Source organism: Lissotriton vulgaris, chromosome 7 (assembly GCF_964263255.1).
Source record: "Lissotriton vulgaris chromosome 7, aLisVul1.2, whole genome shotgun sequence".
Taxonomy (NCBI): Eukaryota; Metazoa; Chordata; class Amphibia; order Caudata; family Salamandridae; genus Lissotriton; species Lissotriton vulgaris.
The window spans coordinates 728449788-728477726 of NC_141695.1; the positions used below are offsets into that span (position 1 = coordinate 728449788).

The 27939-nt window shown below is 42.8% G+C and overlaps 1 protein-coding gene across 2 annotated transcripts in view; it reads right to left on the reverse strand.

The window, feature by feature from the left end:
• Nucleotides 1-27939, reverse strand: part of ABCA5 (ATP binding cassette subfamily A member 5) — a 1411043-nt gene that overhangs the window by 246162 nt on the left and 1136942 nt on the right. For both annotated transcript variants that reach the window (XM_086930971.1, XM_086930972.1), the window contains exon 32: nt 17754-17923. In XM_086930971.1, the coding sequence (XP_086787097.1) occupies nt 17754-17923 (170 nt within the window). The remainder of the gene's footprint in view (nt 1-17753; nt 17924-27939) is intronic.

Below are 27939 nucleotides of genomic sequence, written 5' to 3' on the forward strand. Positions count from 1 at the left end.
ATAAGGGTTTTAAATGGATCATATATTTGTATAGTTTTTATATGGTGTTCCTAAAAATAGGAATTTTCGGTGTTTCAGATGAAATTAACATCACTACTAATAATTTATACTGCTTTGCAAATCGACTAGGATACAAAATGAGTGAACATTAATTGAAAGGTACTAAAATCAATCATAAGGATATTGTTTCAAAAGAGACCATTCTGAATTAAAAACATTGTAACATTGTGTAGTATTGCAATAATATATTTGTACAGATATTAAGGTAAACCCAAAGCATTGTATAGAACCGCCTTTTGGTCCCTCACAAATCCCTCTTTTTAAATACAAAGAATGAATTTTATAGTATGGTAATTGTATACTTCCTGTCGGGAGGATAAATGTGTTACCATTACTGATTGTGTAATTTAATTTGGCACTTTTGAGCACATTTGCACATGTTAGATGAAGTTATTGGTCTGAAATGCATTCGTGAAAATCGAGATTTATATAAACAAAAAACCTTTCAATATGCAACATTATCGAATGCTTAGGATCACTCCCGAAAGTAAATGGGAAAATCTCTTATCTGAAACTCGATATGTGCGATTGCTTTGATATTATATATTTTACGGTTTGAGAATGACTAGTAAATTATTTTTAAGCACGCACTGTAAAAGAATGCAATAACAATAATAATAGTTTTAAAAGAGATGAAATGAATGCTGCTATATTGATGATGAAAATGGTTTTAATGCATAGTATGTTGATTATTTCCATGGAAATGCAATGACCAATCACTTTATAATTTAAATAATGGAGGGAACCTCACGATCACCAGCAGCGAGCAAGGCGTCCGGTACGCCGAAACGCGTTTGGTTAGGCACGGTAATGCACTTTATGAAATTGTAAAAATAAACAACATCAGCGGCTGCTGAATTTGGAAAAGAGTCCGTCTCTCTCGTGTTTTGTGCGAACGCCTTATGGAGTCTGGCGTTGAGAGTGGAATCAGGATATATAAATATATATATATATATATATATATATATATATATATATATATATATATATTATATATATATATATATATCCAACGTAATCAGGAAAGCACAATGAGGGAGGCCACTGGAAGCTTTCAGTGCGAGGTTTTTTATTCTGTCAAAAACTTGCCGACAGCCTCTGCAAACAAAACCAAGGTTTCAATTCATGCCATGCCAGACGCGTTTCAGGAATAACAAAGTCCTTTCATCAGTGGCAGCTTAGCAGAAATGAAGCGCCGCAATTTCGATCTTGTCTTTAAACACCTGCTCAAGTGGGCGAGGCATTCGCAATGCCTTGTGGTGTTTATAGTCTTTAACCCCTCAGTGGGTGCGACCTTCACTCCTTTCATCAGTTTAAAAGTTGATTAATCCCAAGTGGGTGAAAGCACTGGGCTTTGTAGCAAGATTGCCCTGCTTTGTAGTTAATGACAGCACCCCTTGGCAAGCAGCAGTCCTCAATTGCTACTTGCTCCGCTTCCTCCTGTAATTTCATGACGTTACTGCAAACTCACGAACAGGCCCGCTGACACCGGTGAGACTCCCTCGTTAGGCGTGCCACGCCCCACAAATCCAACGTAATCAGGAAAGCACAATGAGGGAGGCCATTGGAAGCTTTCAGTGTGAGGTTTTTTATTCTGTCAAAAACTTGCCGACAGCCTCTGCAAACAAAACCAAGGTTTCAATTCATGCCATGCCAGACGCGTTTCAGGAATAACAAAGTCCTTTCATCAGTGGCAGCTTAGCAGAAATGAAGCGCCGCAATTTCGATCTTGTCTTTAAACACCTGCTCAAGTGGGCGAGGCATTCGCAATGCCTTGTGGTGTTTATAGTCTTTAACCCCTCAGTGGGTGCGACCTTCACTCCTTTCATCAGTTTAAAAGTTGAAAAACCTCACACTGAAAGCTTCCAGTGATTGGCTCTCGGGTGTCTGTAAACATTCGAAACAGTCCGGAGCGGCCGCCATCTTGTGTCTCGGTAGGATCGAGACACAAGAGGTGGCCAAAACAAAGGGGGAAATGACCATAAGGGGGCAGGGTAGACCCACCCTGATCCCCTAGGTTTGATGTGGGGGCTATAAAAGGGCCTCGCGGGGCAAAAAAGTTTTTTTTTAAAAAAAAATTCCGATTGTCGCGGAGGGAGCGCCTGGTACGCGCACCGGGGAGCGTCCCGGGAAGCGCACAAAAGAGAAAAAAGAATGCCAGAGTTTAACATTTTTGGCAATATTTTATAAATGGGAGGTAGTTCTGAAAAGAACTTTTTTTTAATTCTTTTTGTTGTTTTATATTTTTTTATTATTTTTCTGAGTATTTTTTTTTGTTGTATTTTTGAACAATTTTATATATATTTTTTTTTTTAAGGGAACAAACAAAAAACAGGGAATTGGAAATGGCTCAACAGGAGCAAAAAAAAAAGAAAACCATTACTGCTTCCTTTTCTTGCTGCATTGGTGGTTGTCTACAGCATTATTTATTAAGGTGACACTAAGCTCACCATAACAATGTTTTGCCACAGAAAATGCAAACAAATTTGAGGTTGCCAAATTTTTGCTGAATATTTGGCACCATTTGGCGTTCTTCAGGACCAGAAAGTGAGGGTACAGTAAAGGAAGTGCTGGCCACAGGGGGTGGGTTGTTTCGAAGTTCCTGTACTTCAGCCTGGGCTAAGTTATTGGGATGCCACCTCTCCATGTGACGGATCATGGTAAAATTACCAAAAGAACATTTCTTTGTGGGATTTCCCCTGGAGAGAACTTTGTCACAAATAAGACAGGTGACTTTGGGGGCGTTCACCTTTTTCTGGTCATCAGGAAAAGAAAAGAATTGCCAAATAAAGTGCACTTTAACGTGCCTTTGTCTTGGTTCTTCAGGCAGGAAGCGCCTTGGTTGTTGATCCTCCTCCTCTTCTTCCTCCTCTTCTTCTTGTCCTCCAAGAAACTGTGGTGGTGGACCTTCTTTTCTTGGTGGTGGGGGTGGTGGTCGGGGTGCAGCAGCTGCAGCAACAAGTGATGCTATTGTTTGCTCAAAAATAGCTCTTGCTCTCTCAATGAAGAAAGTAAGAATGAGGAAAAAAGGAGGGGGCTTTCATTATTTGGAGAAAAAAAATGATGAGAACCAATGAAAAGTGTTATTTTCAAGTCACATGACCCGATGCGCTTATGTTACGCGCTCCGGCGCGCTTACGTTACGTGCTCCGGGCCGCGCCACAGAGCGCTTCTGGGTGCGTTTACGCAGCGCGTCATAAGACACATCGCGCGGCTACGCGATACGTCACGCTTACGCGACGCGGCACGATGTTGTTTTCGATCGCGACATTGGCGTTAACGGGACGCTTCCCGGTTCGCGCACCGGGGCGCTTCAAAATACTACGCTTTCCGGGGGGCTCACCGGGGCGCGCACCGGGAGCGGTCTAGGGCAAAAAAAAAAAACAATATACAAAAAAAAATTTGGAAAATATGTAAGGGCTGGTAGCCCGATGTGCCTTTGCTATGTCTCAAGATATATGCTCCAGTTGTTTTTAAGAAAATTGACTTTTAAAAAATATATATTGGGCTACATTGGGCTATATATATGTTAGAGCCCAAATGTAGCCCAAATGTAGCCCAATGTAGCCCAAAGATGGCCACCAGAGACAAAAAAATACAAATGTAGCCCAAATATCAGCCAGATGTAGCGCAACTATAGCCCAATGACAGTATGTACCAGAGTGTTCTAAAGAACAACTAGAGCGCTAACAGTCTTACTTATAAAGTGAGACTTATAGTTAGGAATTAGCATTAAAAAAACCTTTGAAATTCACTGAAAAAACCATAGGTTTCACACCAGACCATGTCATGAGTGATGTAATATGTGACGTCATCAGCAGTGCATTGCAGGCGCGCAAGTTATAGTGAGTCCAACTAACTATAACGTGGAATTTCATTAGTTTTATGTCAGTAAAATTTCCCGCTAACTATAACTGGTGTGAAACCTATGGTTTTCTCAGTGAATATATATATATATTGTCGCTCCAAGGTTGTCCACCTTTGAGTAGCACACGAGCAGCCGCGGAGTATGTACCACCCCGTCATCCTTGGGGGTCACGGAAGTGAAACAGCAGCCGTACACGGGATCGAGGACGGGCCCACTTGCGGGGTCCATACAGGACTTGATTGTGTGCTTTCCACACCACACTTCCCATAATACACAGTCTCATTTGAGCCTCACATTGGTGGGTGTGTCATATGGAAAATGGAGAAGTGGGTTAGTGGTTGCGCACACCGCTTCCGTTAAAGCCCCTGAAGAGAAGCATATGGAGCTTCGAAACGCGTCGGGCAGATCCATTACGGAGCGGCAGCTACAAGCGGATCCCCGTCCTCACCTACACATAAATCAAGCTGCTGCTCGTGTGCTACTCAAAGGTGGACAACCTTGGAGCGACAATTTATACGTGGTCGTCCAGCCGCGAGGTATGCACCACCCCATCATCCTTGGGGGACACGGAAGTGAAATAGCAGCCGTACACGGGATCGAGGACAGGCCCACTTGCGGGGTCCATACAGGACTTGATTGTGTGCTTTCCGCACCACACTTCCCATAATACATAGTCTCATATGAGCCTCCCATTGGTGGGTGTGTCATATGGAAAATGCAGAAGTGGGTTAGCGGTTGCGCACACCGCTTCCGTTAAAGCCCCTGAAGAGAAGCATATGGAGCTTCGAAACGCGTCGCGTAGATCCCCGTCCTCACCTACACATAAATCAAGCTGCTGCTCGTGTGCTACTCAAAGGTGGACAACCTTGGAGCGACTATATATATATGTGCCGCCAAAACACGTCTGACCTTGTTGGATTAAATCGCTTTCTGTGCCAGAACTTCTCACGGTGTCAGTGCCTGTTTGTTATATATATATATATAAACAAACAGGCACTGACACCGTGAGAAGTTCTGGCACAGAAAGCGATTTAATCCAACAAGGTCAGACGTGTTTTGGCGGCACAGCCACCTTGTTCACTGCATAAACAGTTCTGTGATTTACATTCTTATATATAATCGCCATTTTCAATTTTGGTTGCCATGGCAGCCAGAATCCATCATAGACATAGAAGCTGATCACTTGACCATGCATCAGGACAGTGCAAAAACATTTATAAAAAATAACAGCGTGATGTACCTGCACAACCCTTAAACAATAAATAGTGAATTAAGCATTTTTGTAACAAAAGTTAAAAGACCGGCATGAGTTCTAAAATTTACTCATATGCTTAAATGAAATAAATGTGTTTGGTTTCTGCCATTGTTCCCGACTTGCAAAGAGAATAAGTCTTTTTGTGTGTGCCTAAGCATGCGTGTCAGACATAGAAGAGCCATAAAGGATTCTGTGGTAACTCCCCCTTGTGCCCTCAGATATACAATGTTTATTTTGTTTTGAGTCAGTATGTAAATGTGAACTGCCCGACGTCTGAAATAAGAGATTATATCCCCTGGGCAGAGCAGAAAGTGGATCCCTGCTTGAACTGTGCCCTAATGGATCTCAAAGGGTGCTTGTACACTAGACTGACCATACCCGCTGATGTATTGCTTAATAGTTATGCGAATGACAGTGTGTGATGGGGGCTAATACGTCTATTATACGTGGGGGACACAAATATCATGTAAGATATTAAGGGGTTTGTGTCGCTGAAAGACGCTGTTATGCCCCAGTGGGCCTGCGTTTTTTAAGTGTGAAATACCTATGAATACAAGAAAAGAATAAATGCTGTGAAATGTGTAAAACTGTCTGTCAGGAAAGTAAAGGGAAAATCTGAAGTAAAAAAATAAAATAAAATTAAAGACAAGAACTTTACGCTATGATGAATGGATAATGGAGTAGGTGCAGGAGGGCATATATAAACTGCATTACCGGATGACGACAAGAACAGTGCATTCTGGAACTTGGAGGCGCCATTGGTGCAAGGCGCGCCAGAACTAAGACAGGTGTTGGAACATACTCACCTGGGGGGTAGCAGCTCATTAGTTAAGAGAGAGGGCGGGATATTTAAATCGAGCTGCGACGCCCTGCTCTCACACAGACACGCAAGCGGCGCTGACGAGGCGGGATGCCGAAATGCATACGCCGCAAGAACGTTGTGCCTGTTCACCTCTGCAAGAGCGGCTAAATAAAATCTCCATATCTAATCCTCAAGTGGGTCTCGCTTCTTTCGTTTGGAGAAGGTGTTGGACATGTTAATGCGCGAGTGGCCAGTATCGCGCTGGAGACACCCACACCACAAGCAGATCCGGTTTACATTGGTCACCGCCTTGAGTGGATTTCTCGCTTTCCAGGTTACTGGGATTACCGTGGTCCAACCTCCAAATGTCGGGAGTGACAGAGGCGATACAGCGGATTTATCTGCTAGATGGGTTAAGCGATTCCTTGCTGGGCCCCAGCGGACATATCTCATGGCAATGTTGGAGGCAGGTGTGAAGTTGGGGATATGGGAGACGTGGCCGCTGGCCGGAGGAAGAACTCGGAGCATGCAATTTTGACCCCATTAGCGGATGACGAAAAGAACAGTGCATTCTGGAACTTGGAGGCGCCATTGGTGCAAGGCGCGCCAGAACTAAGACAGGTGTTGGAACATACTCACCTGGGGGGCAGCAGCTCATTAGTTAAGAGAGAGGGCGGGATATTTAAATCGAGCTGTGACGCCCTGCTCTCACACAGACACGCAAGCGGCGCTGACGAGGCGGGATGCCGAAATGCATACGCCGCAAGAACGTTGTGCCTGTTCACCTCTGCAAGAGCGGCTAAATAAAGTCTCCATATCTAATCCTCAAGTGGGTCTCGCTTCTTTCATTTGGAGAAGGTGTTGGATATATATATATATGACCTACTGGCGGTCGCCAGTAGGTATATATAGTTAGTATAGTTAGGACCTAGTTAACACAGGAAATTCCGAACATTCTATTGGGAATAACTTTGGTGCCGATTGAGGGATCTGCCTGTAATTTTCCTTATATTTGCCTCGCTGCGCTCTGCTCCTTCCCTGAAAGTTTCAGGCGGATTCGTCAAGAGGGGGCCGAGAAAAAAGGGGGGGTCCCAAAACGTGTTTTCCCTATGTTAATTTCTATAGGGACATTCTGACAAGGCTAAAGCTCGAACGGCTGAACGGAATTATACCAGATTTGGCAAAATGGTAGGGACTGGTATGCAGCAGTGCCTTTTGTATGTTTGGTGTAAATCCCTCCAGTAGTTCTTGAGAAAATTGAATTTGAAATGTTTCAAATGGCATTTTCTATGGGACCTTTAGACACAGCTACAGCCCCAACGGCTGAACGGAATTACACCAAACTTGGCAAAATGGTAGGGACAGGTATGCAGTAGTGCCTTTTCTATATTTGGTGAAAATCCCTCCAGTAGTTGTTGAGATAATGAATTTGAGCAAATTATATATCTATATGCGCTCAACATTCTATTGGGAATAACTTTGGCGCAGATTGAGGAATCTGTGTGTAATTTTCCAGAATTTTGGCCAGCTACGCTCCGCTCCTTCCCTGAAAGTTTCGGGGGGATTCGTCAAGCGGGGGCCGAAAGGGGGGTCCCAAAACGTGTTTTCCCCATGTTAATTTCTATAGGGACCTTTAGACACGGCTACAGCCAGAACGGCTGAATGGAATTACACCAAACTTGGCAAAATAGTAGGGCCTGGTATGCAGATGTGCCTTTGTTATGTTTGGTGAAAATCCCTCCAGTAGTTCTTGAGAAAATTGAATTTGAAATTTTCAAATGGCATTTTCTATGGGACCTTTAGACACGGCGTCAGCCCGAACGGCTGAACGGAATTACTCCACACTTGGCAAAATGGTAGGGACAGGTATGCAGTAGTGCCTTTTCTATATTTGGTGAAAATCCCTCCAGTAGTTGCTGAGAAAATGGAATTTGATCAAATTATATATCTATATGCGCTCACCATACGCGCACCGCACGCGTACTGTACGCGTACCGTACGAGTACGTGCGCGTACCCTTACGTGCACAAGCGAGTTTCTGATTGGCTGGCAGTTGACTGTCAACATTCCAAACTGTCCAAACCAGGAAGTGTTGGCCACCATCTTGTTTTTCAGGAGAACGGAGGCACAAGAGAGCCCAAAACAAGAGTGGAAAACACGAAAAGACCCAAGGGGAACAGTTGGAAGCCTTTTAATAAACAGAAGTGGCGGATGCATTTCTGGCCGTTGTTAGCCGTCGTCAGCGCCCAAAGCCTCCACAGATGAGATGCACTTTGCTGGTAAGTTCCGCCTCTTAAGAACTCGTTGTCGTGAGTTCGCACCGCCCTCTGATAGTACAGCACACCTGTGTAGCGTCCCAGCGTGAAGGGAAACTACAGGTCACAGAGTACTATGTGGTAGGTCCTTGGGAGGTGTTGCACGGGGGAAGGAATGATGAAAGAAACCAATGTGCATGCGACGAAGTCATCAGCAAAAGTGAGCCCAAAACGAAAAAAAACATAATGTCATGTTTTTAATTCCCTAGCTTTGCAGTTAACAAACGACCTCCTCAGCTCCCCTGTACTGCCTCAGCCTCAGATGCTGCAGGGTCCACATGGCAGGGGCTGCACTGACAATGCAGGTAGCCCAGCGCGAGGTCTGGATGGCCTCGCTACCGCAACTAATCTCGCAGACGAAGACCGTATATATATATATATATATATATATATATATATATATATATATATATATATATATATATATATATATATATATATATATATATATATATATATGCAGCAACAGCGGTAATTCCAAGGCTCCGCATACATCGACCCCAGAGAGAAACCACACGAATCCAAATGTAAATGAAGGCACAGGATTTATTAAAAGACCAAGTCCAACAAAATCTGACGCGTTTCGGGCATCCGCCCTTGCTCACAGACAGTCAGTTAATGTGGCATTCACAGTTAAATACCCAGTGCTTCACTGGTTTTTTTTTTTTTGTTTCAATCAACGTTTTTTTCTTTTTACAAACACTACACCATGTGATCATGGAAAAAGAGGACATACTCCATTTTGAGCACTGAAACAGTCTGTTTTCCAAACAAATAGTATTATCAATTGCAATTTACTGCAACAACATTCATAGGGTTAAAATCCACAAGAAAAATTGCTAAGGTCCATGTTAAAAATAAAGTGCATCTTGATGGCCAATAAATGCGACAAATATAATGACGCATATAGTAAATTTGTCTAAAATACAAACAAAATCAAACAAAAAGGCGCATTATGTTACAATTAATTTAAAAAGACAATACAATCTTTTTAGATAAAACCCATACATTGTGCAAATTACGCAATCATGTGCAAACTTTATAGTAAATATCCTAATAAAGTGCAAATGCAATGTGCAAATCATGTTGTTTATATAAACCTCATAAAGTGACGAAGTGCAATATTGTGCAAAATAATGCAGAAATGTAAACAATCGGTTAAAATCCACTTAATTAAGGGTTTTATATATCCTATCATGTAACAAGGCAACAAAGATATTGAATGCCAGAAATGAAAAAGGCCAACAATAATTTTGAACCAAAACATGGACCAATAGTGAAAAAATCACTAACAATGTTAATGCAATTTAGGTAAGGAAAACAGAGATAGACAAATAGTCCCATGTGGCTATGTCCAAATGAAAATAAAAAAGTGTGCCCCAAAAAAATAGAGAGGGAAAAAGCTATATGGTTGCAACCATGAAGCAATATGTGATAAGGAAATTAATTCCCTAGCTTTGCAGTTAACAAACGACCTCCTCAGCTCCCCTGTACTGCCTCAGCCTCAGATGCTGCAGGGTCCATATGGCGGGGGCTGCACTGACAATGCAGGTAGCCCAGCGCGAGGTCTGGATGGCCTTGCTACCGCAACTAATCTCGCAGACGAAGACCGTATATATATATATATATATATATATATATATATATATATATATATATATATATATATATCTATATCTGGAAACCCTCAAACCACTTCCTGAATTCTCCCGACGGCAGTCAGGCGAGGAAAGAGACACAGACCTCCGAGGTTTTCAAGTGGGCAGTATTTTATTCAGTGACCCAACACAACGCGTTTCAAGCCTGTAAGCCCTTGATCACGTGTCACAGATTGAATACACCATCATCTAAATTTAAAGTGCAAAGGTGCCCCTCCCACTGTTTGCATCATAGATCACATGTGTAAAAACATAGAAAAAATTCTGTTTATATTGTTTCCATCTATATTACCAACAACACTGTTTATATAGGCATATTTCTATTAGCACATGACAGAAGAAATATAACATAGTCTTATTTGACATATGTACCTGATTGTGGATTATACATTGTCAATGTGCCACTGAACTTATTTAAAATAATAAATACAGTTCATATCAATTAAAACTACTTTTCATGAAAGGCTAAATCCCTTTCTGGTAGCCATATTTTCTAACAGTAATCATGGGGGAATAAATAACCGGTTAAATCCGTTTTATTAAATACCCCTGTGTTGTATAATTTGTTATAAGATGTTAATGTAATTTAAAACAGTTCATTTGGTTTTCACACACTACATAGTCTATAGTAATGGAGGGGTTTTAGAAAAGTGCTAAAAGTGCATCCCATAAAAAATCGTAAAGTGCAAGTGCAAATGGTGTAAATTTCTCAAAATAATCAAATGTATATGCTAGGTCCGATTTACTGTATACCACAAGAACTAAAATTAATTCCTAGATAATACGGGTTAAACAGTATCTTAAAATCCGAAGAACATTTGAATATATATAAAAAATGATTCAACTTTCGCTTTGAGAAATTATTTGTGAGGGAAAATACGTATACAAGATTTATATACAATATTATTTACAAGGACAAATTCATGTATTTACAAAACTGGAATGTTGAACCAACGTGTCAAGCCCATGCCTTGCACAGCTTGTTCTTACAGAAAGCTACGCATGTCTTCCGTTGTGTTCAACCCATTGGGCCATTTGCAATCTAAGTCCAAAATATATTTGGTCTCCAGTTGCCGGAGTTGGCGTTCTCTATTGCCCCCTCTCCTCTTTCTGCTTACAGCGTCAATTACATAGTAAGAAAGGCAATTGATGTTATTGGCATGCACTTTCTTAAAATGTCTGGCAACAGGATACGTTGCGTCACTGTGCAGGATGGCCCTGATATGCTGCAATATCCTGACGTGCACCTGTAGCTTCGTGCTACCAACGTAGCGTAGCCCACAGGTGCACGTCAGGACATATACAGCATACTCGGTTTTGCAGTTGTTATTGCCTTTTATCAGATTGGAAGTAGTCTTGAATGGAGTATAGTATGAGGACATGTTGCACCCAAAGTTGCACGCTCTACAAGTTGTGCACTTAGTAAAGCCTTTCTTTGATGGCATCCAGGTAGTGACTTTTTTAATTTCAGGGGATACCTTATCTAATCTTGTGCCCATAGTGCTGCTTCTTCTGAATGTAATCACTGGTTTTGCAGCTATCCTATTATGTAGGATATTGTCTGTCAGTACCACAGGCCAATGCTTGTTAATAATAGACCTGATCTGACGTTCCTCTCTATTGAATGTTGTTATTAATCTAGGAGTTTTGATTACTTGAGCAGGGCTATCAAGAATAGTGGTGTTAGGGCTTTCCTCTTCAGAAAAAAGGCTACTTCTAGATCTAGTTTTAGCCTTCTCTTCTGCTTCCCTAATTATTTTGGTAGAGTATCCTCTGTTCTTTAATCTTGTTACCAAGTCAGATTTACATTTCTCAAATTGCTCCTCATTGCTGCAAATTCTTTTTATCCTTAGGATTTCTCCATATGGGATACTACCAATGAGGTGCTTTGGATGCGAGCTGGTAGCATGCAAAGTAATGTTGCCAGACGTGGCCTTCCTGTAGAGTGTGCTCTCAAGATTGTTTTCATGGACAAAGATCTTAACATCCAGAAATTCTATTTCTTTTTTTCGATGTGGGAAGTGAATCTTAGATTTAATTCATTGTTATTGATCTTGTTCACAAATAACATCGCTTCTTCTTCACTTCCCTCCCACAGAATGAACACATCTATATACCTCAGATAAGATCTGATGTGGGTGTTATATTCCTCTTGAAAGGCGGTCTTAAGGACCCGCTCCTCCCACCAGCCAACATGCAAGCATGCATAGCTGGGGGAGAAGCAGGCCCCCATCGCCACTCCTCTCAATTGTTTATACAGATCTTTGTCGAACAAAAAATAATTATTGTTCAGACACCAGCTGATGAGCTGCAGTAGAATTTTGTTATGCTCATACAGCGTGCTGGACCGTTTTTCCAAGAAATATTTTACAGAAGAAAGCCCCTGCGTGTGGTCTATGGATGTATATAAAGCTTCTATATCCAATGTAATAAGAAGCAAATTATCAGACCATGGGAGCTTCTTAATTTTCTGCAAAAAATCGCCAGTATCCTTGACATAGCTAGGTAGTGACATCACCAAGCCCTGTAGGAAAAAGTCGATATATTGGCCTACATGTTCTCCTAAGCTATTGATGGCCGATATTATTGGCCTTCCAGGAATAGGAACAACATTTTTATGTATCTTGGGAATTAGGTACAGCACTGGCAACACTGGAAACTCTATTAGCATATATTTGTATTCCTCTGTGGAAATCAGACCTTGTCTTTTCCAAGACGCTAACAATTTATGTAAGGTAGATTTAGCCTTTTCATACTCTTTCATAGTAGACTTAGCGTAACAATTGACATCATGTAATTGGCGAGATGCTTCGGCTATATATTCTTTTCTAGGCCACAACACTAGGTTCCCACCTTTGTCAGATTTTTTTACCACCACCTCTTGGTTATTTTCAAGTTTTTTAACTAGATCAAAATATGCCTTCCTTCTAAAAAACAAATTTCTTTCACATCTGTTTTTGAGGACAGTATGATTTATTTTTTAAGATCATTAATAATCAGATCATGGAACACATCAATGCTGTCCTTAGGCATGATTGGAACAAAACTTGACTTAGGTTTAAAAGGGCTGAGCCCAGCCCCCTCTTGTATGTGGTATATATATATATATATATATATACACACACACACACACACACACACACACACACACACACACACACACACACACACACACACACACACACACACACACACACACACACACACACACACACAAATACAGAACAGGTACCTGTGTAAAAAGAGCCTATCTTGCCACTGAAGAGTTCTAGTACTAGGACGAATGTTACCTGAACCCAGGGGAGGTAATCTTGGATCATAATATAGGTTACTTGTTATGCTTTATGCTTGAGTAATTAATTCGTTTTAATAATCTTTAGAAAAATTTGAGCATGATTCACTGCTTGCATGAGACGACAACTATGTCTGTCAATGGATTCAGAAATGGCTGTTTTAGGTGGGAATAAAGTGCTTAAGTCTTCTAGGCAAAACGTGTATTATTATAAGTCCAATTTTAAATGCACAGTGCATTGTAAGGAAATTAAAAACATACATTCTAAACAAAAACATTTTTTAAGGTGAGACTAACTTTTTGCTGACAGGGTTTGCATGAGGGATGGTCCTTCAAGGGTAAGCTTGTGAGGTGTGCTGATTTGTGCTCTGAGAGCAGCAATATCATTGTGAAAGCAGTTTTTTACCAGTGCTGTAAGAAAGAAGCCATCCATTTGACTTTTTTATTTGCTTAGGGAAGCCAAAGCTCCTGCAAATTAATCATTTTGAATCATTTAGACACAAGGGCTCTGAAAAAGGCTCTGAAAACCAAAAACCATCCCACGTAGGTCCCTGGTCTGCATGTCCCACTCTCTGCCGCTAACCAGGTTTTCTAATCCTTATTTTAATGACTCAGCAGCCAATCAAGAACAATATTCCAAGCACAATAATATTGGGACTACAAATCCCATGTATCCTGAAAACAAATCAACTTTCCACAGATCAATCTGAGGTCTCCATCTAAAACAGTTTACAAGGATTAGCATTTCCTCTTTCTTTGCTGATAAGTGATTTTCTGTGTAGAATGTATTATATATTGGCTTTGCACATAAGATTTAGTGGTTTTCAGGCAACCGATGTGCCAACCCATTTTTAACCTCTAAGATAGCGGGACAATGTTAATGTGTATCAGTGAATGGTTCACTCTAGGAAACTGCCTCAGCTGCTCTGTGCAGTGTGAGGGACCAACAAACATGAGAGCACATAAACAGTTTGGTGCATGGCAGACATCTCTGGAGGGTGTGGTGACGCAGGAAGGGAGTGGTGCACGTTGTGTGGCAAGGTGTCTTGTCGGTCAAAATAGAGAGTGCATGAGGGCAAGGACAGAGCATTAAATGCTTGCTCGTCTCCTCTTATGTCACAGACGTGGAGAGGAGATTCGGCGGTGCACACATATAGCCCCAATCCTTGAAGGGTGTAATTCTATTAACCTTCACCCAGGAAACAAGGCGAACAGCAGTTGTTCCAGGGACATTCTGCTGCTTTCCGGAAAATCACACTGGTACCACCTTAGAAGTGTCTCAGGTGAAGAAAGTGTTTGGGAGCCTTAGAGGCCACCTGCCCTGCACTCAATATCTAAGGGTGAACACCAGAGAAAAAAAACACATAATGTAATACCCAGAGAGCTAACAAGATCTCAAGGGTCATATCAAGGGTATACTGTACATATATAACAAAACAGGCCAAAAGCATCTGATCACTATATTTGGTGCCCGCAGGAAGACTAGAGTGAAGTAGGTAACGGAAGACCAATTTATCCTTACATTGGACAAAGTTATCCAGATGCCATTGATGCATCCTTACAAAAAATAGTCTCAACAATGCTAGAGCCCCTGAGCAGGCAGATCGTAATGGTCATAGCAGATTTCACTATGAACCACTGGTGGGGGGAGATTGTGGAACCTATAACTCACTGAAACTCATGGTGCTCAGAAAGATTGAGGAAAAGCCAAGACGGTGGCTAACTCATCTCCCTCCAGCACCTGCCTTGAAAGACTTTATTGATGAACTGGCAAAATGCACAAATGGTTAGGACAAGAAAATGCCAGCTTTCTAAAAGTAAAGAAAGCAAACACAAGGAGATGATGGAAAGAGTGTTGAAACTTTTCAGACACTCACCCTCAGTCACAGATCTGGGTTGAATTCATCATCGTTCTTTAGCTCACTTTGCCACCCAAGTTCAGACTCGGCCATATGCAAATTAGTCTTCACCCTGTTCGATATGCTCTACTTCCACGGTACCCTGGTGGAGTAAATCCAGCAAGGGAATCAGAGGGCAGAGAGACAGAAGGGGGCTGCACTTGTAAAATGTCCATCGCCCTGTGAACTGCACTTGCAAAAGACCCACTAGTCACCGCGGCCATCCGAGGTGGCAACAACAGGTCATCCATAGGGGGTAGGGGACGGCATGAGACTAATCCTGCCACCAAAACACGGTGGCTGTACAGCCGTAGGGTATCCAAGGCCCTGCCAGTAAAGAAGGGCCTGGTCTGAGGGACAGCAAAACAATCCTGGGGGTGGCGAACCCACGGGAGCCTCCTCAGTTTCAGACTCCACATCCTCCGCCAACCAAGGAACTGCCGCAGATGGCACCGGCGTCGAGATGCCATCGACTCCACGTCGCCTCATCCGTCAGGCGTTGGACCGGTGTTGACGTGACCTCCACTGAGGTGGCAACCTGCAGAGAGGAACGAAGTTGACTCCGATTCGAAGGCTGCGCTGCAGCCTCAGCCGGCATCGACGCAGGGAGCCGCACAGGGCTGTGCGAAGACGACATGGAAGGCTTGGACGTGCAAGGAGGATGCCCCTCTGGGCGATGCCCCGATGTCACAGCGAATCCGGATTCGGAGTCAGGGTGGTCGACTGGAGCCGGGGGCGAACCCGCAGGCGAATTACCGATCTGAGCCCCTAACCCCTCTATCGGGCCCAGAAGGCGTGCCACGGAGAGGGGGTTACCTAAAGACAGAAAACAAAGCCCCAGAATAGGGCTCCATCTGGGCCCTAGTCGCCCCAGTGCCAGGAAACGGCGGGTAAGTAGGGGTCAACTCCTGAGGACCCAAGTACGGTAGAGACCGGAAGCAGCGGGCCCCACCGTCGTGTGAAGTCGGCCACCTCTGCAACTTCTTTTTCTTGTGCTTACCTGCGGCAGGAGAGCGACGTCCGCGGGAACGACTCTGCGACCTGTCCCGAATCGACCCCCCAGCACGAAAAGGAGACAAGCGTTGTGAGTGCTCCGAACAGGACATCCGGGCGGTTAGCAACTTCATGGGACCTTCCCGCAAGGACTATGGCTTCAGCCGGCGGCAGGCGTTGCGCTTCTCGGAGTCGTGGTGCTCGCCCAAGTACCACATACAGACCGCATGTAGATCCGTCGCCGACATCTGCCGCAAAGAGGATTCACAGGTTATGAAGCCCAAAGGCATCACACACTGTTCCCGGATGCCAAACGACATTGAGAAGTCCTGAAAAACAAAAACAGGCCATAGGTCACCGCTTCTCCGGATCCGAGTAGGAAGAGAAAAAGGAGAAAACTGACGTCAGCATGCTGGGGGTGGGGAGGCGGGGAAGACCCTATATGGCTCCATTGACGTCACTTGCGTGGACCGCGTCATGAAGGAGCCGGGCGACGCCGACCCCGGGCTTGCAGAGGTACTGCTGGGGAAAACCAATTTTTTCCCAGATCCAGTCTGATGCCTGGGGGGAATATTCTAAGTTAAGGAATCTGCGGCTAGATGTCTTTATCAGATATGCAGTATTAAAAAGTCTACAGTCCATAAGGGATACGATGTTGTATGTTTCTGTGTTCTGTTATTGTGGTACTAAGCTGCTTGTTGTTAAAAGGGATGGCATAAATTGGAGCCTCCATTTTTTATAAAATCACAATTTTCTTTCTACTCAAATGTTGGAAATCATAATTCTCTACCATATTCTTAGATGCTTTCTGTTGGAATATGAAACAGGAATTTGAAAGTATACTCTGCAGAGGCGCATTACAAGCATAATTCAGACAAAGGTCAGATTCTACAAATGCTCCAGAATAAGAGTTAACCTATAAAACATGTTAATGTGTCTTGGAGCTTTATAATGGTGAAACTGCAATAATAGAAGCCATTGCCATAAGCCTATGATCTTAGTGGTTTATGAACATATAGGAGAGTTTAAGAGTCCATCTAGAAAACTAAAAGTTCAACTTGCTTGATACGTAATTGGGTATAGTCGTCAGCAGGAAATCGTTCACAATGCCTTTCTAATCATCATCCGTACACTTATATTGCCCGTCTGCCTTTTGGGTTTTGAAATGAATTGACATCAAATGTGCCTCCTACTCAGCAAGGCTGAATGACTTTGGTCACTAATTCCTCTGACTGTTCTCCCAACTACCTCATTATTTTGATTTCAGCCTGGAATTCTTCACATATGTATCACTTGGAATTTCTTGAAATCGAGAGTATGGAAGTAGCATCTTTTGCAGCAGGATATAGAGAGTTAACTGATAATTTTACAATAATCTACTGCAGAAAAACATGGGATTGGGGTTCACCTGGCCTAGTAGCTACTTTTTTGCATGACAATATTTTACCATGTAAAAATTATGGTTTAAATAACTTTTTGAAAGTTATATAAATATTTACCATCAAGTTAAATGCTGAACTAAAACCCCCCATTTCAGCGAAAATGTAACAGCATTATTTTCCATCTGTGAAGATCCTTCAAATAGAAAAATAATTGCTGGAAAAAAGATTACCGTTTTATAACGTCCTTCAGATCACTTGCAGTCATTCCTTTGATGGTTCCAAAAACTTCAAGATGTTCTTGCAGTGAAATTTCTGGCCAGAGTGGGTTGGTTTGGGGACAATAGCCAACAAAATTAACAGGATTGGTACCTTCAGTATGTGAGTATTCTCCCATCTGCACCTGTACAAATAGTTATTACCGTCGATTAATGATACATTATGTGTCATAGCAATGTGTATTTTTTACTACAATCAAATGTTTGATAACAGTTTCTTCGCAGTGAAAACACACTTAAAACATTTATTCAGTTTTGTGAAAAATTCTAATGCTCTTTCTGTATCTTGGTATAGGACGAATATGTTATACTTAATACATTCAAGAAGCTAGAAACAAAAAACAAATATTCTGGAATGAGTATGAATACTTCAATTCCAATTTACTCACAAAACTGTTACTTCCACCATATCTAAATCTATATTGACCTGTGACAAAGGAGAGTTTGATTCTCAACACAGTGACTACGAACAAGCAATGAAAATAGGCCCCTTTAGCCCAACGTTAAGTAGTAAAGAACAATCATAATTAAGATACATCGAGCTCTTCACGACACAACATTTGCTGCAACAGTCCTAAAATTGGGGAATTTAACATTTAACAGAGAAACAGATATTTATCAGTGTTGCACTTGACTACTTTAAAAAGGGAAGTTAGACAAAACACAATCTTTGGCTTTTAATGTCCCACAATACAAAATCCCAGAAATGTATTTCCTATTTTCAATGTAAATCATGACACTTTCAAATTTAACAGATGAAAGCAAACTTGTTAGCTGCCATCTTTAACCTAATTGCTATTCTCTGAGATATTTCAAGTGTATGGCTCACATTAGTTTGTCATTTCACGTGGATGTACAGGCATGAGAGCTTCGCAATGTCTTTAAATCAAGCATAGAATAATAGTTAGGCGTTATTGTGAACCCAATGTATCTTAAGGTGCTTCACAATGATTGGTGATCAATTTGTTGTAATAATTCTGCTGTAAAGACTTTTCAGGAGCAGATTCTCTCCATCTCTAACAGACATTAACAAGGGCCAGTCCACTAAATGTCTTACGCTGTGCAGCATGCTGTGAAAGTTTTAAAACGATAAATCTTTTGATCAAATGTAAACATCAGCTCTGCAGTGCTTTCTTTAGCCCTTCACTTTCCAGATGGAAAAGGGTCACCACCTTGAGGAGGAAAGCGGCTATAACTTGTCAGTTAAAAAAATGACGTGTATGGAAGAGTAATATAGTCTAGAAACGTAAAGCGAGACTGTGAAGGGGTTTGTAAGGTGACTCCATTAACCCCTCCCATGCTGGTGACGAACCCGAGCCGTCACGCCCCGCGGTGGGAGTGTGCTGATGACGGCTGGGGTTCGTCACGGCCCCGCCCTGTTCTTTTGTTTACCGCACAGCGGTAAAATCGCAGCCGCAGCGAAAGGGTTAAAAAGATAAGAACCAGGGAAAGATCCCACAGTGACATAAAAGTGTGGAAGACCTCTCACAAAGGGAGAGTTGAACAGGGACGGTTGATCAGGGAGGCAGAAGAAAGCTGGCAAGGCTGCCAGGTACCCTTTCACAGTATCCACAGGTCAGTCTCCTGTGCCAGAAAGACTGCAAACTTGAGAATGTGCCGGAGTAAAAAGAGCTGAAGAGCATAGGTAGCAGAGTTAAATCCGTATTCCCACTAGACCCAGCTCGCCCAGACATCCCAATGCAGGGAGTAAACATCATTATGCCATATATCTCTGAGCTTATTGCACGCTCCTTTCAGCTAGGAGAAGTTCCCCATAAATGGAAGCAATCGACAGTACATACACCAGAAAATCTTCACCCCATCTCGGTACTACCTATCTTTGCAAAAATTGCAGAGAAAGTAACGAATAAGCACTAACTAACCATATCAACAAGCATGACCTATTTCACCCCTCAGGTTTCAGACCTGCACATTCCACGGAGTCGGCGCTGCTCTTGGCCACTGAAACACAAACAATATGCGAATGAAGGGCAGACGGCTGCACTGATCCTTTTGGATCTAAGTGCGATTGTTTGATACTGTTGCAAGGATCCTGCTCATACACAGAACTGTGTAGAGAGACCTAGGACGTCAGTGAATTGTGGTGTACCAGAAACTCACCTCAGTACCTAGAAAAACCCCAACCAGCTAGCATCAGTGTCACATTAGCTCTTTGTCCTACAGCAAAGTAACCAATGATTAGACAACCTAGAACATGTGACTTAGGACCATCTCAGGAATGGTGGGAAGTGAGGACACTCCTTTGTTTTACTCTTATACCAGTCCACAACAGGAGTAAATAAGAGACACGGTAAGGTTAAAATATTTATTTTAACAACGTGATCTCATGTGCAGTATCTTAGCCAACATAAGCAGACATATGATTAAAAATAATATCAGCATGATAACAATTCCATAAAATACAAGAGTAGAAATCATATTACAATGATGGTGAAAACAGGTTCTATAGCGCCTAGTTTTTACACCCTCCCTATATAGGAACTATGTATTATAAAATATAGAAGGTCTCTTAGGCTTGTGTGGGGGACCCCATTACCTTTCCGCTCAGTAAGAGTAAATTACATCTGGATCAGCATAGGCTCTCTGCATCCCTGGAGATGGAAATCTTCCAAGTGTGTGAAATCATGGCAAGTGTGAAATAATAAAGGCGCCAGAATCTTACTTGGCTCACAGCTGCCAAAATGTTGTGTCTAGAAAGCGTTACTCGAACATGTCGATAAACAGCTAACATGTTTTGATAACCTTGACTGCTTCAGCAGTCACAATGCAGACTAGGGGCACAATGTAAGACTAGAGATGGCGAAAACAAACCTTTTCTCATGTGTAGACCTTCCTGAAGCCTAACTTACAAAAACAGATATGCAGTGTCGTGTGCAAAATCAGCAAAAGGTAAAATGGTGTATAAACCTCTAACAAGCCATGCTAACATAACATACGCGCAAAGCAGGCCTTAGGTCATTCTACACCCTCTCTTGATCGGGGAACCACAATAGAGGGGGCAAGATTAATAGAATGCAGAGTTCAAGTTTGAATGAGACAGAACCAAGTTCAGGAATTTTGCCAAACTTGAAAATTGGGAGTAAAAATCCGAATTAAAAAGTAACCAAGTCAGTGATAACAATCACAGATGGCCATGGTGTAAAAAAGACCAAAAATATTTAAGGAAAATATATAAGGCATTATAGGGAAAAAAAATCACGAGTTCAGTACGTGTCCATGAAGCAGAAAAGTTCACACTTCAATCTAACAGCGTAAAAGCACCATACGTTGCAACTGCCTCCAATAGGAAGTCATAGTCATCATCCATGAACATTTCAGCCATCCAATTAAGTAATGGAAATGAACATACATGTTCTCCAAAGGCCGGAGCCTCTAGCACCATCATAGGACAACTCGGGCTTACTTCAAGGTAAACGCGTGCCAGAAAGTCATTGGCCGCAGTCCATATGTTCCAATTGCCTAGAACCCGATGAGCCACTGCGCAGGTCATAATCCCGAAACTAGAACAATCTATTTCATGAGCAACTAAGGGACTCATTAGTAGATTAAAATCCAGGTCAGGAGACACTGTGTTGCAGATACACAAATCCAGGGCCCATTCAAATTCACAATCTAGGCAATGAGAAACAGGCTGCACGGAAGTGAAGTATGAGAACCGGAAACAAACCATATGCCACACTCAGAGTCGCCAGAGGTAGCAATCCATAGTATTCTAGCATCCGGTTACGAAGTTGGGGCAGATCGCCGTGGGGCACAAACTGCATCCATTCTTTGAAATAAAGAAAATAACAGCAGCACACCCGCTCTCAGAGCGAGAATTAACGGGAAACCGCCGAATACACTCGAAAAAATCGAATGCAGGGATCTCACCAAATATAGTTTGGAATGAGGTCACAAGGCCAGAACTTACTATTTCAAAAAAGTGTGCCAGGCCCATGGTCAACGAGGCATTAAAGATTGTGTGAATCAAAGCACCGAAATGCAGGGGCAGATCTGTATTTAAGAAAGCATTCACCTCAGTACGAGTATTCGCAACGTGTGGAACAAATGTCCCACATGTAGATGTAAGGGTGACTTCCTTATTGAACTCTGCTTTCAAGGTCGGGATAGAAGGCCAGATGGAAACATCGAGCCTCCCATGTGGAGGAGGAAACAAGACATTCTTAGAGCAAACTTCACACTGGGAAACTGTAACAATATAAGGAATACCGGCAAGCATACCACAGTAATCTCCATTATTTAATAATAAATAACTACCGTTTGCCAGCAACGTGAAAGTCGGAGTAATAGCGGGGTGGGAGTGCCGTTCAAAACACACGCAAGATTTGGTGCCTGTACATTGCAAGAACCATGCAATTGCAGATTTCTACAGACTAATGTGTGATCTGGTGTAGATGTGCAGTCTTCACCTTTTAAGTACACTTCATTTCCTTCCCTCAAGCACCTATATGTGAATGGGAGATTCCAAACTTCATGGAGATAAGCACTACCTAAAGGTTCAAATCTACCTATGGCATAGTGTTGCACACATGACTCAAATTTAAACAGGGAAAAAGGCAAAGTTATTAACCCATGAATGAGCCAAACTGCTGAATTCGACTCGGCCACTGAAAATGGTAACAGTTCCAGCTTTTCAATATGCAGCAGTGAAAACGTGGCATCTTTAATTGACATAAATTGTTGTTTAACAGTCAAATTAAAAGGCAAAAATAACAAGGTCGTGTTCATGTAATCCCAAGGCACCTTCGCATTTTTCAACGTTTGAAGAGTCCAAGCAAACTGCATAATAGAACGCAATTGATTCTGCCCATGATACAGTACAGCAACGTCTTCTTGTACAATATCAACCACAGGCAAAACAATATTATCTAATGTGTAAATGCGGGAAGAAAGGGTGTTAATGCTATTATCTACAACGGCAAGCACTTTTTCTAAATTTTCCTGATTTGAGCTCTGAGCCTAGAAGCAGCTTCAATCTGGGACAGTTTCCAAACCTCGTTGTGAGCAGGATATATCCATCTTTTCGATCTGCCAGCTGCAGTACCTTTATCAAAATCATTTAAGTCAACGGCGTCAGTGAGTTTGGATAAATGCAGCTTAACAGACGCCAAGGTTGAATGTCTGAGCCAACTCTGGCATAGTTTGCCAACAGAATAGGTGGTGACTGAATGTTGAGTGTAAAAACGGATATCTACTCTAACCTCTGTATAGCCAGGGGTCAGACCCAGAATACGGTGTTGGCAGGAATCTGCACATTTTTGCCATAGAAACCAGCCTTCGGGATTAATGCAGGAAACATTAAAAGAGGGATTTCTCAACAGGGCCTGTAAATTACTTGGGGAAGCACTGGTGTAATTGTTCCAATGGGGAAATTCATAAAAATCAGGAAATTAAGGAGCAATTCATTTTTTATAAGTAGCCAATCCAAAGCAGGTGGTTTGTGAAATAGTAGCATTCAGAAACAACATATGGTTTGGGATGAGACATGCATGATGCAAAGCCTCGGTGCCTTGCACTTGCCAACTTTTAGAATCCCAAACAGATTCAAGATATATGGTATCTTTCCACAGTTCATAGCCCCCAACAGCCCACTGGTCAATAAAGGACTTCAAATACAGTAATTTAGTGTGGGTAAGTCTAACCTTGGAAGAGGACTTCTCAGTCATCTTAAAATAAAATGCATTAGGATTTGATCGATTAAAATCAGTAAGATGAGAAACAAGCATTTACAATGCAATAGGTCTCGCAGCATTAAAGTTTGAGCTATTGGCATTGTAAATGACAATGCCTTTTATTCATTTGTTTTTAAAACCTGCAATCGGAGCATAAACACGCACTTTGAACGTATAGTCCTTGCTTACGATGAGCAAGGCTGGCAGTGAAAGAGACTGCCAGCCTTGCTTCTCATAAGCATGGACTATAAGTACAAAGTGCTAGTTTAAGCACCAATGCAAATGAATAAAAGGCATTGTCATTTACAATGCCAATAGCTCAAACTTTAATAATGTGAGACCTATTGCATTGTAAATGCTTCTTTTAACTTTGCTCAAACTCCCACCTCCCCCTTGTAATAGATGTGCTTACACTGTAAGAATGCAAGATGTGAAAGAAATATTGGTATAATTGTTTTTAATTTACCTCTTTTCTAGCCCTATCTATCCCAGTATAATGTGAAAGAGCACTTTACATCACACACGGGGCACAATAAATCATACAAGTGTGTAATTCCATGGACAGGAAATATTACAAAACACAAAGAGAGCTCTACGGTGTAGCAATCACATAGCATCAATACTTGATTATATGTTAAGAGTGGATGGTCGGGAGAAACACAAAGTAAGGATATAAAATGTAATACAGTGGTTTTGGTTGTCTGTGCTACCAAGACAGCTTTACTTCCCAATGGAACCCTTTTTTGCATTCTTATAGCAACAGTGGGAAAACATGTGTTGCATGGTTAAACACTTATAAGGTCCCAAAGGCGAGACCTATTGGCTATGCCAATGCTTGTTACTCAGAAGTCACTTGCCGTTACGTTTTTCAATTTTTTCTTATTCCACGCTGCTTTGCGACTCTACTGAGTTTCTCAAACCTCTCTTTATGGGACATTCTGCTTTGAACTATTTTTTAACTATTGAACTGACTTTAATGCCGAAGCTTTATGCTCCGACTCTTTATGGGTTCTGACTGACGCCTTTCTCCCCGATTCTTAGAATTGGGATTATTTCCTTTATGGAACATGCTTAATGTATTTATTCAGTTTATTGCTTACGGACTGATTTTTTTACTTCTAATAAGATTCTAATGACTAAACAATGCGTTTATCTTTTGACCTAATAAAGATGATCTGCTAAAACGTATTGTAACCTGAGGAAAGTGAATACAATTTGTTAAATAAATTAAGATGATCTGCTAAAAGAGTTTAATAATAAAACCCTTTTAACTTATACTAAACTTTCTTTATAGACTCAAAATAGACTAATGATTGTGATTATAATAATTTATGTGATGATCAACTCTCCTCTTCTCTAAAACAACGACAAAGATCCATACAGCCACAGAAAGGTAAATAGAGCTGGAATTAGTCTTGAAGATGGTTAACGTATAACTCCTAAATAAAAACTGATTCTCGCTCCAGCACACCTATATATTTCGTTCGCTAGCTGTAGGTGGTACAGGGCAGAAGTATGCAACGTATTAGCCCACAAAATCACAGCGTCTCCCAGCCAATACTATAAAGTATTCAATGGAAAGTTGGCCAGTCCACTACTGCACCACTCCTGCACTTATGCATGCCAAAATGTATGATTAGGCAGGATACTACTGATTTTTCTAAAGCGAAAATTGCTGCATTTTAACTTTAAACCACTTAAAGCTTCCACCACTTTAATCGAGAAAAATGAGGAAATAAAATTCCCTTTGTCCAACTCTCCCTATAATGTCATTTATGCGATACTAAATATTGGCATGCAGGGTTTATAGATTTGTTGGAGTACTTTAGATTTCTGTGCTCGAGGCAGACGAGAACAGATGAACGGCACGGCTACTGTGATGCTAACAGCATCCCTACTTTCAAAACGCATTCCCTCTCACTCTCTCGCTCCACGCACTATCCACTACTATTTAACTCGGCAGCTCTAGAGCCAGACACGGTTCGTACCTGCTTCTGTAGTTGTCCATTGATAACGTTTCGGCAGATCACTTTACCAGCCCTGCGTGAAAGAGAATAGCCCGAAAACGGGAGGAATCCCTTTTTAAGCTGCTGGTGAATTAACAGCTACCAGGAAGCACACCACCCATAGTGCCCCTATATCACTCACAACACATGTGCAGTAGAAATAATAGTAAGACAAGACGTGCGCAAAAACGAAACCTGCCGTGGGGCGGGACCTCCGTCTTCGGAAGCCCGCGCCCACAGAGTGCCTGGACAGAAAAGCAGTGCTGGTGACGCGGGGCTCCGATGCCCGAGGGAGAGCCCCGCGGAGGCTGTAGAGTCCGGGGATGCGGTGAGTGGGGTTAGTTTGGGGGGGGGGGGGGGGGCGTCTCTGTATGTGCGCGTGTGTGTGGGCGGGGGGGATTGTCTGTGTGTGTGCGCTCGTGTGGCGGGGGGGGGGCTGGGGAGGTGTGGTGTGGTGTTTGTGTGTGCATGTGTGCACTCGTGTGTGTGTGTCTCTGTGTGCGTGCGTGATCCATGGTGACCAAAGAGCCTGCCGGAATCGGAGCGCGCGACCTGATCCGATTCCGGCAGGCTGCATGCGTGCGCGTGCCAGTCTGTTGTCCCAAACCTCGTTAGTCCTTGAAAGCCAGAATGATTACAGTAGGACTCCACTGCGACAATCACTTTCGCAATTGTGTCGCAGTGCGAGCCCTAAAAAAAAAATCTAAAACGTTTTTGAACTGCCTTTCACAGGTGCGGGACAGTGTTCCCACTGTGTGTCGTTAACCACATTTCTAAATGCACAAGTTACTTACCTTCGGTAACATTATATCTGTAAGAAACAGTAGTTTGTGTTAGATTCCTTACCTTAGAATATCCCCAGGCGTCAGACTGGATCCGGAAAGTTTTCGTCATCAGTACCCCTGGCGTCGGTAGGCGTTGTCTGTGGCTCCGCGTCCGGCGTCGTGATCGCCAGGATGACGTTGTCGGAGTACTTAGACGCCGCCCTCGCGTGCTGACGTCAGTTCTGTACATAGCTTTCCGCACCAGGAACGCAGAGCCATGATAGAAACTGACACTGGTGCCATGAAACTAGGGCCCTGAAAGGGATGTCCTTGACCCTAGATATCGGCTCGCAGAACGGGGAGGATGGGTGGGGCGGTAAGGAATCCAATACAAACTACTTTTTCTTACAGATATATCGTTACCGAAGTTAAGTAACTTGTGCATCTGAAAGAAACAGGTTAGTGTTAGATTCCTTACCTCAGAATAGATACCCCAGCAATATCAACCCCGGTGGTGCGTCTGCGAACCAAGATCACACCAGTAAGTCCTGGAGAACGGACCGGCCGAAAAAGCCATCTCTCCGGACTTGGCTGTCCAGACAGTAGTGCTGAGCAAACGTGTGCAACAAGGCCCACGTAGCTGCCTGACAGATGTCCTGCAATGGGACTCCCCGACCCAGGGCAGTAGTGGCCACCGTGGCCAGAGTGGAATGGGCGCGCAGCCCAACAGGACACTCCTTTTTTGCCAAAGAGTAGCAAACGTGGATGCACAAGACGACCCACCGAGAAATGGTCCACTTGTGTACCGCCCGTCCCTTCTTAGCGCCCACGTAACCAACAAAGAACTGGTCGTCCACCCGGAACTGGCGTGCGCGATCTAGATAGAAGGAGAGCGCACGTTTTGGTTCCAGACGATGGAGCCTCTCTTCCACTTTCGAGGGATACGGAGGCGGAAAGAAGGTTGGCAAGGTGATGCACTGCCCGATATGAAAGGCTTTGACCACCTTGGGCAGGAAAGAAGGACGAGTCCTCAAAAGAACCTTGTACGGATAGACAGAGAGGAAAGGAGGTTTAGAAGATAGAGCCTGGAGCTCACTTTACTTTACTTTTACATTTATTTCATTTGTATAGCGCATAAATCACCCGAAGATCTCAGAGCGCGTGCAGAGGAAGTCCTACAGAGAACCAGAACAGGCCATAGGCAAGATCTAAAAGAGCCATGTTTTTAACTGTCTGCGGAATCTCAGATAGTCAGGTTCCATCCTAATCTGGAGGGGCAGGGAGTTCCATGCTTCACTCACTCTCCTGGCAGAGGTGATGGCAACCAGGAATGCAGTTTTAAGAGTCAGAAGACGAAGAGGACAGTTATGAAGGGGCTCAAAGGGAGCCCACATCAGGTACGTCAGAACAAGATTCAAGTCCCACTGAGGCATCACAAAGGGAACAGGAGGAAACATGTGAGTGATGCTTTTCAAGAATCTATTTACAACAGTGGACATGAAAAGAGAAGGCTGATCAGGAAGCCTTAAGAAGGCTGAAATGGCCGAGAGGTAGCCCTTGATAGTGTCCAGAGCAGAGCCCTGATGGGCAAGTGAAAGAAGGAAGTGGAAAACCTCTGAAAGGGGGGCAGAGAGTGGATCCACAGCCATTGCTGTGCACCATGCCACAAATTTGTTCC